The sequence below is a fragment of the Canis lupus genome, chromosome 14 (assembly GCF_011100685.1).
Source record: "Canis lupus familiaris isolate Mischka breed German Shepherd chromosome 14, alternate assembly UU_Cfam_GSD_1.0, whole genome shotgun sequence".
Taxonomy (NCBI): Eukaryota; Metazoa; Chordata; class Mammalia; order Carnivora; family Canidae; genus Canis; species Canis lupus.
The window spans coordinates 3291727-3310095 of NC_049235.1; the positions used below are offsets into that span (position 1 = coordinate 3291727).

At 40.9% G+C, this 18369-nt stretch overlaps 1 protein-coding gene across 3 annotated transcripts in view; it reads right to left on the reverse strand.

The window, feature by feature from the left end:
• Positions 1-18369, reverse strand: part of EXOC4 (exocyst complex component 4) — a 744112-nt gene that overhangs the window by 133533 nt on the left and 592210 nt on the right. For all 3 annotated transcript variants that reach the window (XM_038556467.1, XM_038556468.1, XM_038556469.1), the window contains exon 13: positions 1857-2012. In XM_038556467.1, the coding sequence (XP_038412395.1) occupies positions 1857-2012 (156 nt within the window). The remainder of the gene's footprint in view (positions 1-1856; positions 2013-18369) is intronic.

Genomic DNA, 18369 nt, shown 5'->3' on the forward strand with positions numbered 1-18369 from the left:
CAAAACATACAAAGAACTCTTCAAACTCAACAATAAGGAAATACAACCCAATTTAAAAATGAGCCGTATCTCAACAAAAATATATATACAAATACCAAATAAGCATATGAAAAGATGTTCAAAATCATATGTCATTCGGGAAATACAAGTTAAAACAATGAATCGAAGACTCACATCTGCACAAAAACCTGTACATGAGTGATTATAGCTCCTTTGTTTATAATTGCCAAAACTTGGAAGCAGTCAAAATGTCCTTCAACTGCTAAAGGGACAAAGTATAGTACATCCATACAATGTAATATTACTCAGGGATTAAAAAAATAGGCCACAAAAAGACATGGAGGAATCTTAAATTCATATTGCTAAGCACAAGAGGCCAATCTGAAAAGACTACACTTGATTCCAACTCTATTATATTCTGGAAAAGGCAAAACTATGGAGATGGTAAAAAAAAAAAAAATCAGCAGTTGGCAGGGCTTGTGGAAAGGAAGGCAGGAATAGCATGAGGAATAGGACAGTGCAACTATGATTCTGAGTGATACTAATGGTAGATATACCCATTTTATATTTGTCAAGACCCATAAAATGTACAACACAAAGAGCAAACCCTAATGTAAATTACAGACTTTAGTTGATAATAATGTATCAGCATTAGCTCATGAATTGTAACACATGTACCATTTTACATTAATGTAAGATGTTAAAAACAGAGGAAATTGAAGGTGGTGGGGAAGGGTGTAGAAGGGAACACTATACCCTTTGCTCAATACTTTTTGTAAACTGAAACTGCTTCCCCCTCAAATGAAGTCTATTAATCTAAAAAGTGAACCCTCAATCTACTTAAATTACAGGTGTGAAGTTTTGGGTCTTGTGATTTTGAGAAGGTTTTAAATGGCTTATAACAAATTTTCATAATAAAAGGTTGATAAATGTGTGGCACTATTATTCATGTATGAATACAGTTAACTTAGCAATAAAAACCTGCTAATCTATAGTTGCAATCCACATTCTGAGAAAAAGATGAGCCCGCGGTTCTATGATGAATTAAAAGTAAAATATTAGCCATTACTTCCCTTTATTCCTTTTCTGGTCTTTGCTCTTTTAAAGTGCTTTTATTTTATTTTTACTATTTATTTATTCACTTGGATAGGCAAAAACAATAAGAATAAACCTAATTTTAATGTGACAAAGTAATACTTCAATTTTTTTTTCACTTTACATAGCTCTAAAGTGACAGAGGTGGAAATATTTCACTGTGGCAAGCCAGTCATGCGGCCACACCGTCAGGGTTAATAAATAATTTAAATTGCACAAAAGTAAATGTGGAGTGATAAAGCTGAGGCCTTACTTTTCTCAAAATAAAGAGGAAATAATTAGAGATAACATAATGTATATGAATAAACAAGAAGTTCATTTATATATGCAGAAAGTTCTATGAACTGAAGAGCATGCGAAGAACAATTTTAACATACTCTGTATGGGCAAGAACTTTACATCGTTAACTCACATCACCAAGGTATGGCACATAAGGTCAATACAGCTTTGATGAATAAATAAATGCATCAATGAGTAAATTACAAGCTTCCCCTTAGAGGGAAAAATGACCTACAAATTAAAAGATATTTTAACTTGATTCAACAATTCTCCAAATTTGATTCACATCAATCCCTTCTAAAATTTTGAGTACAAGGCATATTTACATAGGCAATGAGGTATGTTAGGACAGAAACAGACTTTACTAAGTTCAGTTCATTGCCACTTGATATTTAGAATTGCCCCAAACTTCAAGAAAGAATTAGCTAAACTGATGTTTTTGCTCCCAGTGCTTAATACAACATAGAAAATAAATCTTTTACCTTATGAAATCTTCTTCCTCTTCTCTCTTTGGCCTCAGCTGTTTGGGTTGAGCCATGTTAATCCAGTTTGGTAGAGATTTCAAGAGTCTGCTGATATCGTCATCTTTTGCCCAAGATGCACTGATGACAAGTTTCTCCTCTGACTGGACAATGCCCCTGAACACAATCAGTGGAAAAGAGACACTTGAGTACATTGCCTGGTATGCAGTTAGTACTTTTCATCTACCTTTGCTGTAGGAAAAAAAGAAGAAGAAGAAGAAGAAGAAGAAGAAAAAGATACCACAGCCATCTCTCTTATTAACATAGTCCATTATCTGAGTTGGAGTCATGACATCCATTAACAGGTCACATTACTGGGAAACCATCTCTAAATTTCATTTTTATTGTCTTCACTGTTGAGTAATGGGGAAAGGTAAGGATAATACTGATTTACTGCCCTTATCATAGTTAGTCCCTAAGTATAAATAAAAACATATGGTAAGTTTTGGGGGAGATCTTTCAAGACAGATGCTGAACAAATAAGAAGTGGGGTAACCACATAGAATTAAAGAATGTTATTAAGTCAGGATCCCTGGGTGGCTCAGTGGATGAGTGTCTGCCTTTGGCTCAGGGTGTGATCCTGGGGTCCTGGGATCCAGTCCCACATTAGGATCCCCACAGGGAGTCTGTTTCTCCCTCTGCCTATGTCTCTGCCTCTCTCTCTGGGTCTCTCATGAATAAATAAAATCTTAAAAAAAAAAAAAAAAAGAATGTTATTAAGTAACAACATAAATGGTATGGGAAAGGTGACCATGTGTTATAATAAAAGGTTGTTCTCTGACTTCTTGGTTTAAACCACCAATTAGTTCTACTTGAAGGTACTTTTTGAACTGTGGACACTCCTCTATTCAAAGTAAATCTGCCATCATAGAGGAACCTTTTGCCCCTGATGTCAGGCAGAAAAAGTCTTTGATTATTGCTCTCTCCAGAGGGCTTTGACTATCGACCTAGAGTGACAGGCTTCAAGTCCTTTAATAGAGCCCATAGGTTAGTTATTAACACTGCACTTACCAGAAAATCCTTGTAAATTCATCTTAAATGTTCAATTTCCACTTAATTAAAAAACTTCTTCTGTTCAACATTTGTCACTATAACTAATTTCAATGGTCTAAAGATCATCAGCAACTCGAGATAACAGGAATGACATTTATTTACAAAGGGAGTGCTAATTAGCTGGCTACCCCTCTGAAGTTGACCCAGACTCCAGGAGATTTCCCCCTCTCGCAGGCAGAAATTTATGTTGGTGTAAGAATCATAAGTGGGGGGACATTATGCACTTCTTAATATATAATATATGTATGGTGTGCGTGCATGATCAAGCCTCCTTAACCAACAGACAACTCAATGTTTGCCAACAAAAGAAGCTGGAAGCCTAAAAACTTTGCCTCAAGGCAATCTCACTCAAGGTAATAAGATTTCATGTTGTAGGGAGCAGTATTACTCTGGTTCTCTGAAAATAAGCTAGAATAACTAAAAGAACCACAGCTGGGGGCGCCTGGGTGGCTCAGTGGTTGAGCATCTGCCTTTGGCTCAGGTCATGATCCTGGGGTCCCAGGATCGAATCCCGCATCAGGCTCCCTGTGGCGCGCCTCCTCTCCCTCTGCCTGTGTCTGCCTCTCTCTCTCTGGGTGTCTCATGAATAAATAAAATCTTAAAGAAAAAAAAAAAAAAAAGAACCACAGCTGATTCCTAGAATTCTTCTACTCACTATAAGCAAAAGTTTTCTAACAGTAACTATGGTCAGCAATACAGAAATAGATCACAGGACCTTTCCTTTTACACGTTTGGCGGGGGTAGGGTTGCTGGGCACTGTCTCTCATTTATGACGCTGCGTGCCAGGATGGGCCCTCAATGTTCTTTGGTGTTCCTTTTACCTGTCTCTGGTCAGCTTCCCCTACCATTATTCCCTCAGTGCTATTTTTTTTAAGCCTTTGCCCTTTATCTCCTCATTGTTTATCCCCTACATTCTTCCTGACACAGAATCTGACACAGAAAGGAGGATTCTTAATGACATACTCTCAAACATTTCACCTCTATCCCCCACAGAAATATCTTCAAATCTGTTTCTTCCTCATTTACTTCCAGTTAATCCCTTTATCTAGGCTCTTGGGGATCCTCCCTACTGTCCCCCAAATCCCCTTTTCCTTTTCCCTATCTAGGATCTCTCTCAATATATTTCCCAACCCCCTATTCTTTTTTTTTTTTTTTAAAGAATGAATGAATCAGCCTCTTCCTTCATCTAGCATTTCTCAGTGAAGCTCCTCCCTACCTGTCACAGACACTGTCACTCCAATGAGTGGCCTTCACTCACTGATTGCTCTTCCTTATCTCTCACTCATTGTTTTCAATTTATGAATTCTCTTTCTCCAGGGTCTACTCTGGGATTTAACCCACCTAATACTTTTTGAAATGTTTTCAATTATTGTATTTTTCCTTTCCAGATTTTTCTCTTTAGTTTTTTTTAAGAAATCCACTGCCCTCCCTCCTCCAAAATGATCTGCCCTTGTATTAATGGATTCTATTCTTTATTTTTTTGAGTATTTTATTTTATTTTTTAAGATTTTATTTATTTATTCATGAGAGACACACAGAGAGAGGCAGTGACAGGCAGAGAGAGCAGGCTCCCTATGGAGAGCCCGAGGTGGGACTCAATCCCAGGATCCCGGGCTCATGACCTGAGCCAAAGGTAGACTCTTAACCACTAGGCCACAGGTGCCCTATTTTTGAGTATTTTAAAAAGCAGCAATTTTAAAGTTCTTACACATGGCTTTACATCTTTTGGTAGTTCTTTGGATGTCAAATGTCCTGTGAATTGCATTTTCCTTCTTTTCTCATGTGATCAGCTATTGGCCTGCAAGCTCCACCTCAGTGGGAATCTCACATTTGCTCTGAGTTTTAGAGATGTCACTATTAGGCGATTTGCATTTGCCTCTTCTGGATCCTACAGGTTTCACTAGTTCCAAGTAAGGTTTTAAGATCCCCCCCCCCTTTTTTTAACTTAAAACATTCTCTCCCAACATGGGAAGGGCAAATTGAGGTCCTTACTTGCACCTGTGTAATTCTGATTTCTTCTAGAGGCCACTTTTCTACTCTCCAAGTTGGGTGGCTCATTCTCAAGTCTAGAGTTTTCCTGGTTCCACCCACAGGAAAAATCCTTTGCATAATTTCTGCACAGATAAAACTCCCTGCCATGCAGGTGTTAAGATGCCAGCCACTACTTGGGTCTGAATTCAGCTATGATCTGAATGTCTGTGTCTGTTGAAAACTCACATGTTGGAACCCTACTACTGATGTTACAGTGTTAAGAAGTGAGGCCTTTAGGAAGAGACTAGGTCACAAGGGTAGAGCCCTCATGAGTGGGATTAGTGCCCTTATAAAGAAATCCCACAGAGCTCCCTAGCCTCTTTTACCATGTGATAAAGCAATGAGATGTCTCTGACCTAGAAGAGAGCCACACCTGACCCTTCTGGCCCACTAGTCTTGAACTTCCACCCTCCCAAACTGTGAGATATAAATTACTGTTTTTCAGAAGACATCCTATCTGTACCATTTTGTTACAGCAGCCCAAACAAAGACAACTGCTCTATGAAGTCCTGATACTTTTGTGGGCCACTCAACTTCAATATCTGCTTACTGCTATGGCTTTTAGATCCTCTTTTATTTGGGGCATATGGAGAATTGCTTTTCTTCCTTTCGAAATTGGCTACATATTTTAAAATTTTTTTGAAGTTTTAGATATATATATTTAAGACTTTGAGATAGAGAGCATGAGTGTGTTGGGGGGTGCGTGGGGGGGTGGAGCAGTGGGAGAAGGAGAAGACTTTCGGCCAAGCAGGGAGCTCAACGCCAGGCTGATCCCAGGACTCCAAGATCATGACCTGAGGCAAAGGCAGATGCTTAACCAACTGAGCCACCCAGGTGCCCTTAAAGTAATATATTTTTAACTGGACTTTATGTGTTAGGAGTAGGAAAAGAGTTTCCTAAATCAATCAACTCCACATTTTTTACTGAAGTCAAAATTCAGTCTTAAATAAATTGCAATCAGGGTTTTAGAAGCACCATTCCTGTGAAACTGCTCCACTGACCCATGGGTATTTGTTATTCTTCACACTCTTTGATTATTCTAAAGCACCTAATACTGTTGATTATTCCCTCTCTCAAATATTAGTTCTTGGGTTTCCACTTCACCATTTGTTTTTGGTTTTACTCCTGTTACCCTAACATCTTTCTTAGACAAACTGATGGCTCATTTCCTCTGTCCATTCTCTAATTATCCACCTTTCCCTCTCCCAGTAAACATCTAGCATTCCCATTTTGGTCAACAGTCCAACCATCCATCCTGTTACTCAAGTTAAGAACACAGAGTCATCCTATTAACCCACAGTCAACATCCTGTCAATTCCTCCTCCTCCAGTATTTTACAAATCTGTCATTTTCCTATTTAGGTCTACTGCCATTAACCTTTATTTAGACCCTCACTATTTTTTAACTTGGATTTCGCAGTAACTGGGCATCTTGCTTGGAACTTCTATACCATCAGTCCAATTTACCACCTTAGTTGGAAGAGTTATTTTCCTAAAACTGTTCAAATACAGTCATGTTGTTCTCCTTAGAAATCTATTGATTCCCAATTCTAAGACCAAGTCCAAACTTAGCAAGGTATGAATGAACATCCACGTTTTCAGCATCTCCCGCTATTGCTTTCCTCCTCTATGTTCACTATTCCCTGCCAAATCCCCACCTGTGTTGGCTAAACACCGTTTTATAATGAGTAATCTAGAGTTTTTTCAATGGCGGGGGAAAGCACTGTTTCTTTCTTCTCTGTATTATCTGTGCCTGGAAAGTCTTTTCCTCATCTTCCTTGTTTGATTCTATTGGTTAAGCTTTACTTTGATTCCTCCTTTGGGATAGCCGAGTCTTCTCTTCTGTGTCTCATTACCCTTATGTCAGAGATTTCCTTGATTATATGTTGGGGTTGTATATGGAGCTTTTAAAAAACTAGATGCTGAGTCCACACCCAAGACTAAGTAAATCAATCACTGAGGGTGGAAACCAGGCATCAGAATTCTCACAAGTTTCCTATGTGATTCCACTGTGCATTCCAAGGTAAGAACCACCACCTTACATACACCTCTGTGCCCCCTGGTCCTACTGCACTTCTTTACAAGTTGGGATCCCATATTGAACAGTGAGTTCTCTGAGGTACAGTGAATTTTTCTTTGGTTTTTGTGTCCCCAGTGTCTAGTACAATACCTGGTACTTGGAAAATATAGAGGAACTAAATTGGAGCTAAAAATAAGCTCTCTTCAGTTTTAGGAGTCTAGGTAACTTATTAAACTAAAACCATCTTAGTGGTTTAGTGGTTTTCTTTTACTTGTTTTCTATACTAAATGATTTAGGTGAACTATCAAGTTATTTGATATTTTAATCAACTTAGAGATCACTCTGCCAGACTCTCACATACCTCTCTGAATTCAATACAAATCAGAATCATGAATACAAGTGGGTTTCCCTCTAAAAAATTCAACATGAAAAGAGTTCTGATTCACAAAACAAATTATGGAGTGATTATTGACACAACTTCCCTCTTCTACGCCACTTGTTTCTTGGTGGCATGTTCTTACAAAGCCTCCTCAAAGTCTCAGGTTCTCTGTGAAGAATTTGTTAACTATGTCAGTCTACAATAATCTCTCCCTTTGGAGAGCAAATGAACAAAAACCCTCTTTTTGTAGTGATCACCTATACTTTGCAATTAGAATTTTGTCCTATACACACTGGGTTTGGTAAACTATCACCCCTGAGTCAAGTCTGCCCTGTCAGCTGAGTTGGTATGTCCTATATAAGCTATGAACATGGCTGACATTTTAAAATGCTTTTTTAAAAAAGTCAAAAGAAGAATATTTTGTGAGATGTGATAATTATATACAATTTAAATTTTAGTATCCGTATCTAGAAAGAACTCTGGCTGGGTGGTTCAGTTCCTTTTAGACCCTTTTAGACCCTTTCACTACAGGTGAAATTCTGCTCCAAAGAGTTACAACCTGACTTAGTTTTCCAGCATCTAAATCTTTGAGCCCATGAATGCTGCTCTAGGGTTCAGGAAATAGGTTGGATGTATAGATGTGAGATGGTATGGTACATTTGGGGAATCTAAAATTTTTCATTTTAGCACTAGGTGCGATGAAACAAAATAGCTTAGGGAAATACTACTTTAAAAGGCTCCACATTGTTCACTTACATATATTTTTTAACAACTGGCTTAATTCAATAATCAATATTTGGTTACTGGCTTCACAAATATTCACAGATCCTATTTTATTAAAAAACAGTGAACTAAGATACTACCCATACCCTGCCCTCAACAAATTATTAATTCACACTGGAATGAAGATCAATCCTAAATGCCATTCCAAGTATGCTAATTTCAAATACTGGCATTGATTAGCAATGTACAATTACCCTAAAGGGAATCTTTCATTCAAATGGCAAAGTTTCCGTCCTAACCAATTGCATTTATTAGTTTATCATTTTGTGATAAGCTAGATTGTGTGGGCTATAAAATTCTAGGACATATCCAAATAGCCTCAAAAAAAGAAGAGCTAAATTTCCAACAATTATTCCACAAGAGGAGCAGGGTTAATCACCACTACCAGAACCATAATCTACTAATTAATTCACAGCTCAATGGGCCACAGACAGAGCCATCTGTGTAACTATTTGTACCTGTTCCCACGAGGAAGAGAAAAATAGGTATACCTCTTGGAACAGGGTGATAAGGATGCCATGAGAAGGGCCTACCCTCTAGGACACAGTTGAGTGAATTTCATTCAGAAAACATCTGCTGGTGTTGACTGGCTCTGATGTGCATTGCTTCCTCTCTGGAGCAGTTGAGGATTGTAAGTGTGCCTCATCCCTGGACACAGCTGGGGTATGGAGTTTTTCATTAGGTAAATAACCAGGGGCAGGTGGGACTAATTGGATTCAACTGTTTGGTGACAGCCAGGGCATGATGTTTACCTTCCCAGGCTGAATCTTCCAGATACTTAAAAAACTAGGAGCCAAGCTAGACAGATGAATTCTGGACAAGGATGGTTCAAATTAAGCTGCTGTAGTGGATGTTGTACTATGAATGATTTGGACTTGCAGCAGGCCAAACTGTAGGGCAGTGTCCACTGACATGGGGATAATGACAATGGGAGAGTCGCAGAAGTAAGAGGTAATGCTACACCACTCACCGTAACAAATCAAACACAAAAACAAAACCCCAAAATCCTTTAAGATAAGATAGAGCAGTATAAGCAGGAAAAGAGCAGAGAAATACTAGGCTATTTTTGTATCACACTCAATGCTGGTCAGAGGGCCTCATGATGGTATGGATTTCTACTGAAGAATGACAACTTTAGAAACATCTGATTACTCTGGGCATGGCTCAAGGGAAACAATTTAAGAGGACCAGTGGGAAATGATTTGAAATTTGAGAGTTTATAGAAAGTAACTCTTGGACATAATTTAATAACCTTTAAATAGACAAGTTCTCATTTGAAGGGTTGTAACTGATACTTAAAACAAAACAAAACGAAACAAAAAAACCCAAGAAGAATTATATTGTAACGGAGGATCAGGAATTAATATGAAATTTGTCTTAGAAAAAAAAAAAGAAAAAAAAAAGAAATTTGTCTTAGCTGTCAATGTTTAGATTTTTATCATAAGCAAATTTAAGACTTTTATGGAAAGACAACAGACCAGGTTAACTGCCTGTTTCAACCCTAACTGCATGTCTTCTTACAACATTTAGAATAAACTCAAATTCTCTGGCCTTGAGATCCTTTGGTCAGTGGTCCTTAATTCTGATGCACATTCAAACATTGGGAAGCATTTTAAAAATTTATCAATTACACATTCTAAAGTGGGGCTCAGCATGGCTAACTTTAAGCTCTCATATGATTCTAATCTGTAGCCAGGAATAAGCCAAATGATCTGACTACTGCACCTGTCCAACCTTACTCAATATTCACTTCTCCCTTCTTCTTTCTCCCTCTCTTCCAGTTACACTACATAAAGCACTTAAGCTTTGAGCCTTTTGCCATCTTCATACTTCTCCCTCCTTTGCCTGGAATGCTCTTCCCTGTATCACCATGTGGTTCCTTCTCAACCTTCAGAATTCAGCTCAAACAACAGATCCTCTCTGAGTTCTTCCCTCTCCGCTTGCATCTTTCTTTCTTTTTTAAAAAATCACATCATCCTTATTTCTGAGAAATTTATTATTACTTGATTATATTCTGTGTTCTTCAGTAGAGTGTAAAATCCATGAAGGCAGGACCCTGCCTAGTTTATTCGCTTCTATGCTCTTAGATCTAGAATAATGCTGGCTTCAGAAGTGCTTCATAAATAACTGTGGAATAAATAAAGTAACGGGTCAATGAGCGATAGTAGTGAAGCACAAAGCACCAGGGAAATAACAGATGTTATACAGAAATGTTTCTTTTGCCATCTTATTAGTGAATGACATTATCAATGAATTAATTTAAAAATAAACAATAAACACCAGCAGCAGTAACCATCACCTGACAGCATTTACTATGGACTAGGCACTGTTCTCAACATTGTACACGTATTAACTCTTGCAATCCTGCTAATAATCCTGTGTGCTAGGCACGGTGATTCTTCCCATCTTATAGATGAGATACTAAGGCCTGCTTAGGATCAAGTGGCCTGAGGAGGACAGAGCCGGAAGTGAGCCTATACCAACTGCTCTGGAGTCTGTGCTCCTATTAGAATGTCTCTGAACCATTTGCAACATTTCTCAGGTTCCCTGTTTCCTCTTTAATTCCACTGCCTCTTCTCTGGGCTTTAGAGCTAGACACACCTGGCTTAGAGCGTACCTACAACCCGCCCTGTGCCCTGTGCCCTTATCCAGGTTCTGGATCTTTCTGAACCTCCATTTTCTTATTGGTGAGGTCACAGGAAGTCTTGTCTTCAGACTTCAAGATGGTCGTGGCTGACAGGATGAATTAATGACTGACAGTGCTTTGCACAGTGGCTGAGTGCTTTCCAGTCCAGGCTGTTAGTACTTTGTCACAAGCTACCGCAAGAGACTCTTATCTGATCGTGGTTGGCTAAGTTGCATGGGAGAAATGAAGACTGGCTGCTTGCTATGGAATCTGAGGGACACCTGGCTGCGTGGGCAGCATCTCCAAAGGCAGAGGGAAGTTACTCATTTGATCAGTAAACATGTGGCAAAGGTCTCTGTACACACATTGTGCTAAAAGTTGGATATAACTATGTGTGAGAAGACCTATGAATTTCCTCCTAGATTTTCAAAGTTTAGATCAGCAACACCCACAAGAATCACTTTTGGGACACTTTAAACTACTCTTGCCCAGGCCCAAATGCTCAGGGGGCCGATATGGGAAATCCAGTATGGATGCTTTGAAGTCTCCCCAAATAAGTCCAATGTGAATCCACAGTTGAAAAACAATGTCTTTAAGAGAGAAAGCCATGTAAACCACTAACTGATCAGATAGTTCGTACATATGAAAAAAAATTTAAATTGTGATATGATGGGATGACAGAATAGAGTTATGCAAAATAAATTACGGGAGCAAATAAAAGCTCTCATTCACTAAGTGCTCTCATGAACCAGACAATGTACATATTTTATAAGTGTTCTTTTGTATCTTGTCAATATTTAATAAAAATGAATGTATCAGTGCCATGTAAGCCAAGGGGGTAACAGATAGAACATAGTTCAAAAGGCAACCAGAAGCCAAGCTGGCATGGAGCTTACAGAGTTTCTGTGGCCTTTTTCTGATTTTTTTTTTTAAGATTTTATTTATTTATTTATTTATTTATTTATTTATTTATTTATTTGAGAGAGATCATGCACACATGAGTGGGGAGAGGGGTAGAGGGTGAGAGAACCTCAAGCAGACTCTGCACTGAGCACAGAGTCCGAAGGGGTGGGAGAGAGGGAGGACTCCGAGATCACGACCTGAGCTGAAACCAAGAGTTGGATGCTCAACCAAATGCACCATCAAGGTGTCCCTTCTTGGCTCTTCCGAGATTCAAAGTTAGTTTAGGGGCACCCGGGTAGCGCAGCTGGTTGACTGTCTGACTCTTGGTTTGACTCAGGTTGTGATCTCAGGGTCCTGGGATCCAGCCCTGTGTCAGGTTCCATACTGAATGGGGAGTCTGCTTAAGATTCTCTCTCTCCTGGGGATTCCCGGAGGTTTAGCACCTGCCTTTTCAGCCCAGGGCGTGATCCTGGAGACCTGGGATCGAGTCCCACATCAGGCTCCCTGCATGGAGCCTGCTTCTCCCTCCTCTTGTGTCTCTGCCTCTCTCTCTCTGTGTCTCTCATGAATAAATAAATAAAATCTTTAAAAAAAAAAAAACAAAAAAGATTCTCTCCCTCCTCCCTCTGCCTTTTCCGCCACTTGCTCTTTCTCAAATAAATAAATCTAAAAAAAAAAGTTAGTTTAGGTTTTAGGTTTTCCAACTTTTCCTCTTTAATTCCATTGCCTATTTGGGCTTTAGAGCCAGACAGACTTAGCTTCTGGCACATGCACTTTAGCTGGGTTATGAACTTGGCAAGGAAAGCTTGACCAGGCTCTCATTCCTGCAGGACCCTAGCCCCTGGCTACACAGGAAACCTTAGGGTTTCAAGACCCATCACAGGCCCTGGTCCCTTGTTTCTGCTATTTAACACAATGGGTCCAGGATCATGGAGAAGGTAGGTCATCCTTCCTACCAAAACCTATGATAGTATTACTTAATATAGGAAATTTTCAGAACTCCTTTTTCTGCCCATTCCTACCAATTTTGATTTCTCAGCCTCTCCCCAACACATCACATCCACCCATGCCCCGCCCCCCTCCCCCCCCTCCCCCATTGCTTGCTCATCCTGTTCAGTCCATTAGGAATTTCCTTATTCATTCAGCAAACATACTGAGGGCCAACGAGTTGCCCAGCCTGGGGCCAGACCTGGTTTCTGCCACCAGGGATTGCAAGTGTATCTCCACATCATTCTTTCTTCCTGCTTTGGCATGAGTTTTCAGTCCTCTGTAAACCCTGAGGGTGGTTATATTTTCTCTAATAAAAACATGCTTGTGTTTTCTATCAGTTGAGCCGCAAAGACTAGAAGATGTTTTATTTGTATTTTCCACCAGGCCCACCCAATGCAGAAAGGTCAATAATAATAATAATAATAATAATAATAATAATAATAAACTGATGCTGAATTGGAACAGGCAGAAACTTTTAAAAAAACTGATTTCCAATCTTTTAATAACTATTTGGGGGCACCTAAGCTGCTGGTAGTACCCCAGGACAAAGAGGGGGAGCAGGAGGCGAGAAGCACTCAGAGTGGAAGTAGCAGACTAATGGACCGAGTGTCTGATTGCTAATGCAGCGCCAGGGAGAATCCACAGCTGAGTTTTCCTCTGAGCCCCAAGGGGTGTGACTAATTAAGGAAAAGACTTCTAGTCCTCATTACCCTTTTAGGAAACCTCTCTTTATCCAAAGCATGTAACATGACATCATTGGACGGCACGGTCTTTCTCTCCAGCGTGAGGTGCTCACAGAAAGGGGAGATGTTGCTGACCTTCCCTCAGATCTCTCGACTCCCAGGGGATGCTCAGGGTCTCATGGTAAACTTAGAAAACAAGCCAGCTCTCAGCAGAGGGCATTGTGGGCTTGTGGATTCGATCACTGCAGTAAGAGATATCTGCTGAGAAAGAATCTGATCGCGATGTTTCCCTGCTCCCTTCCTCCTTCCCCAGTGTTATATCATTTTGGATCATTTGAATTGTATATGGCTTTCTATTTAAGTCAGTCATTTGCTGGCAGCAGAACTAGAACATTTCCTGTTTTTCCTCTCACTGTAATCAGGATTTGGCTGTCCAAATTAGGACTGCCCTAATTACTCCTCAGCAGGTGCCAATCCGGGGGAGGGCACTAAATGGGAAGAGAGGAAGTGAGGACGCTTTGCCATCTTCAGAGTCATACAATAAGAAAACACTTTCTCTCTGGCTGGAAAAACTGGATTAAGTAATAAGCAACAGGCACCATGGGGTTATATATGGATGGGTATGTGTGTGTGTGTGTGTGTGCGCGCACACATGCGCGGGAAGGAGAGTATGTGTTGTTTTATAGCAGCCATATAAACGATTTTCTATTTTTTCCCTTTCAAAACTTCACAGAATTACTTTCCCCATCCGTGAGATAATTCATCCCTGGCCTATAATTCAGCAACTGTGGTGGATCACTACAGATATTACTTTGTGTCTCAAATGAAATGATCTGATAATGGGCACCAGTCAGTGGACACCATTCCAGACAATTTGGCCAGGAGGGATACCACAGTGGTACAGACTCCTGGGGGAAGAACTCAGGATACTCTTGATGCCAAACCAAAAGCAACAGCCATGTTCCAAGGGAAAGTAATATAGTGGGAATACAGTTGTACTGTCTGGACCAAATGGCAAAACACGAAAGACAAAGAAATAATTCAGTCCCTAGAAGAAGGACAGCCCACAGCAAACAAAACTATCCAGGTTCCTGTCCAAAGCCTGTTACTCCACTTGTGGTGTTACACCCCGCTCCAACTCACTGGCCAAAACCAGAATTTTAGCCATTTGCCCCTCTCCTTCCTACGTCAAGCATCTTCCCTTTCTCTTAAATGATGCTCTTCAAATACAAACGTGCCATCTCTTCTTTTTAAAATGAACGAACTAGGGGTGGTAGAAGGGGAGGAGGGCGGGGGGTGGGAGTGAATGGGTGACGGGCACTGGGGGTTATTCTGTATGTTAGTAAATTGAACACCAATAAAAAATAAAATAAAATAAAAATAAATAAATAAAATGAGCTGTCAAATGACAAAACACCCTTCGTGTGACCTCAACTCTCCAGCTAGCACCACCTCATCTCTCTGTTCCCCTTGGCAGCAAAACTCTCTGTAGGGGTTTCACCTATACTTACAGGTCCCCCCACTCTCAGGTTCCTTCTTAAGCCCAGGCCCATCAGGGTTTTGCTCTTACTGGGCTGCAGAAGCCACTGCCGTCACTCCGTCACTGCTTGGTCCGTGTGCGGACCCAACACCGATCGCCCCTCCACCCCCTACTTGGTTTCAGGGACCCCACGCTCTACATTTGCCTCCTCCTTCACTAACTGCTGCTTCTCAGTGGCCTTTGCTGGTTTCTTCTCTTGCAAACTTCTTCAAGTCCCCAGTCTCTTCTCTGCCATGTTTACCCTTACCCCTGGGGGGGGGGGGGGGAGGTGTCATCTTGTCCATGGTTTTAAATACCATCTATATATAGTGTTTCTATGTCGATGGCCAGACCCCTCTCCATTGGGTGCCTGTTCCCTCTCTCCATGGGGATGCCTCAGAGACACCCCAAATTTAAATCCTTCATCTCAATTGTTGGCAGCTCCATCTCTTCATCATTCAAATAATAAAAAAAAAAATCCTAGGCATCATGGACACCTTTCTTTCTCTCCCACTCTCTAACTAATCAGGTAGGGAATTCTGCAGGCTGGCCCTTCCAAATATATCCAGAATTCACCAGTCCTCGCCATCTCTGCTGCTTACCACCCAGTATGAGCAGTGTTCATCTCCTACCCGGATTGCCACAACAGCCCTCACCTGTACTCCCTGCTTCCACCCTCATTCCCTTCCAGCTCACTCTCAATGCTGGTGTCTTACAATGCGAGTCACATCATGCTGCCCCTACGCACAATTCCTGCAGTGCCTCCCCATTTCCCTCAGAGTAGAGGTCAGCGTCCCTACAGTGGCGTACAAGGCCCCGCATGGTCTGGCCCTCTGTTCATTTTTGGGCATCCTCCCAACACCCTCTTTGCTTACTTTACCCCAACCACACTGGCCCCCCTGCTGAGGCTCCTGAAAAGTGTGATGCCGAGTCCTGACTTAGGGCCTTTGCCTTTTGCCAGGGCACTCTTTCCAGATATTTTAGCTCCCAAAATTTCTTTGAGTCTCTTCTCAAACCTCAACTTGAGTGGGCCCTCTGGAGCACCCTATTTAAAATGGCAGGCTCCTTCTCCTACACTCCAGTGTCTATTTGTCCTATTCCATTCCCCCTCTGCACTCCCTCACCCAGGACTCACTATTTTAAAATTCTTGGTATTTATGCATTCTATTTATTGTCTGTCTCCTCTCTTCCACCTTCAACAGAACATAAACCCCCATAAGAGCAGTATCTTAGGGATCCCTGGGTGGCACAGCGGTTTAGCGCCTGCCTTTGGCCCAGGGCGCGATCCTGGAGACCCGGGATTGAATCCCACGTCGGGCTCCTGGTGCATGGAGCCTGCTTCTCTCTCTGCCTGTGTCTCTGCCTCTCTCTCTCTCTCTCTGTGTGACTATCATAAATAAATAAAAATTTTTAAAAAAGAGCAGTATCTTATCTTTTGGTTCATTGCCGTATCTATAAACTCTTACGTAAATACTCAATAAATATTTGTTGAATGAATGAAATTCTAGAAAACAATATATTGTTTTAAGGATGGAGTAACCAACTGTGTCAACAGTTACTGCAATTGAATAATATTCTGACAGGTTTAATACTTTTAGGAAAGGACCTTGGGCACAGAAAGAATTCAAAGCAGAGAATCACAGAACCATTCATGATAATCTTAGAGGTATCCTGGCAAACAGTGAAAAATGAGAGCAAGGATGTTCATGGAAGAAAAGAAAGTCAATGCCAAAAATGGGGTGAGTTTGGAGCTCTAGGCAAAATTCTAGGACAGATTATTAAACATGGTTTGTGAACAATTAGGAAGTGGTCCTCACGGAGAGCCAGAAAGACCTCACGATGCACAAGTCACATGCCTTTGTTCCTATCCTAACTTGGGAGGAGCTCAGTGACTTGATGGAAGAAATGGTAAATTTGGCTCAAGGTCAAGAGTCTGGCTTTCAAAGGGTAATTGGTAAGTTGTCCGAGATAAGAGTTCTTACCAAAGGTTCAGCAGAGTCAGGAGCAGGGGATCTTGAAAATGGAAGGATACCTAGTACCGTGGAAATGAGAGGACATGTACCTGTACATGCTCGTCCTGGGGTGGCCTGAGGGAGGGGGAGTTGGCATTATAAAGATTAGGACTAGCAGGACACCAGCAAGAAATCTAACATGTCTCCTATGGGGGCAGATGATAAAATACAGGAGGTGCTATCATCAACAGTGGTGAGGGTGATCTTTGTCATCAGAATCGCAGATAATCATTTTGGGGAGAAGCTTACTATTGTGCTAAAAACAATTCTGAAAGACTAATATTTTCAAAATAACCCTATGACAGAAGATCTATTATTATCCCTTTTTGCAGATGAGAAAATTAAGGCACGAGAAGGTTGAGTAACTGTTCAAGGTCATAAAACCAATAGGTAGCAAAGGTAGGCTTCAGAGGTACTGCTCTTGAGGTACCTTCTGGATTCTCATTTAGAAAACCCCCACGAACTCCTCAAATACTCAGTAATATACACATGAGAGTCTCAAAGGAGGTCTTGAGAGGTATGGCCCCCCAAATTCTCAACATAGCCCTGTCCTGTTGAACATTTCTTTTCAAATGACATACATAAAGAAATGAAAAGATTGCTTATAAAATCAAGAATGACAAGGACTTTGGGGAAGAGCTAAGATTTTTCTGATGACAGAATGAGAATTCAAAAATATTTCAAAAGACTGAAATGATCAGCTAAAAATAACATTAATGGGTAAATGTGAGATCTGGAATTCAAGTTAAAAAAAATTCTCTACAAATAAGCATAGGAAAAGATAAGGCTAATTTCAACTGGTACTTCTTCGTATATCTCCTTACATCCCTACAGCCAACCAGTGGCCACGTCCTACATATTTGTCTCCTAGTGTCTCTGGGTCTGTCCCTTCCCCACTGGCCTCTCCTTCAATTCAGGAAATTGCTGCCTCTCCCCCACTGCCCCCTTTGTCTTTCGAGTCCATCTCACACAAAGCTCAGGTGTGGGCCTGGTACTCCCCATTCATGCACCCTCGGTGGGTTCCCACTACCTAATCTGACAAGGCCAAGTATCTCGAGCCTGGCATTCAAAATCCTCCATTTTGGCTCAGCCTTCCTTTCCCAAACCCAAACATCCATCATTTATTTTCTTTTCCTACCCCTCCCACCTTGACGCTGCTCTGGTTCCTTCCTTCAGCTCCTGTAGCCTGAATCCTGCCTCAGTCCTCACAAGGCCTACTTCCTACCCTTCACCGAGTCGCTCCTGTGCTTAAGTTGTTTCTCCCCCGCACAGCGTGTCTACGTGTCTTATCATATTTTCTTTCACAAGTTAACACTGTGGACATACATGTCTTTGTCTCTGATTTCCCTTTCTATCCTCTACCAAGAAGGCAAACTCATTGACAGTATCCTCTGTGACTGACTGACTTTTTATCCACACACACTCACAGTTGTCTTGGATCTGGGAAATGCTCAATAAATCCCCGACAAACGCACT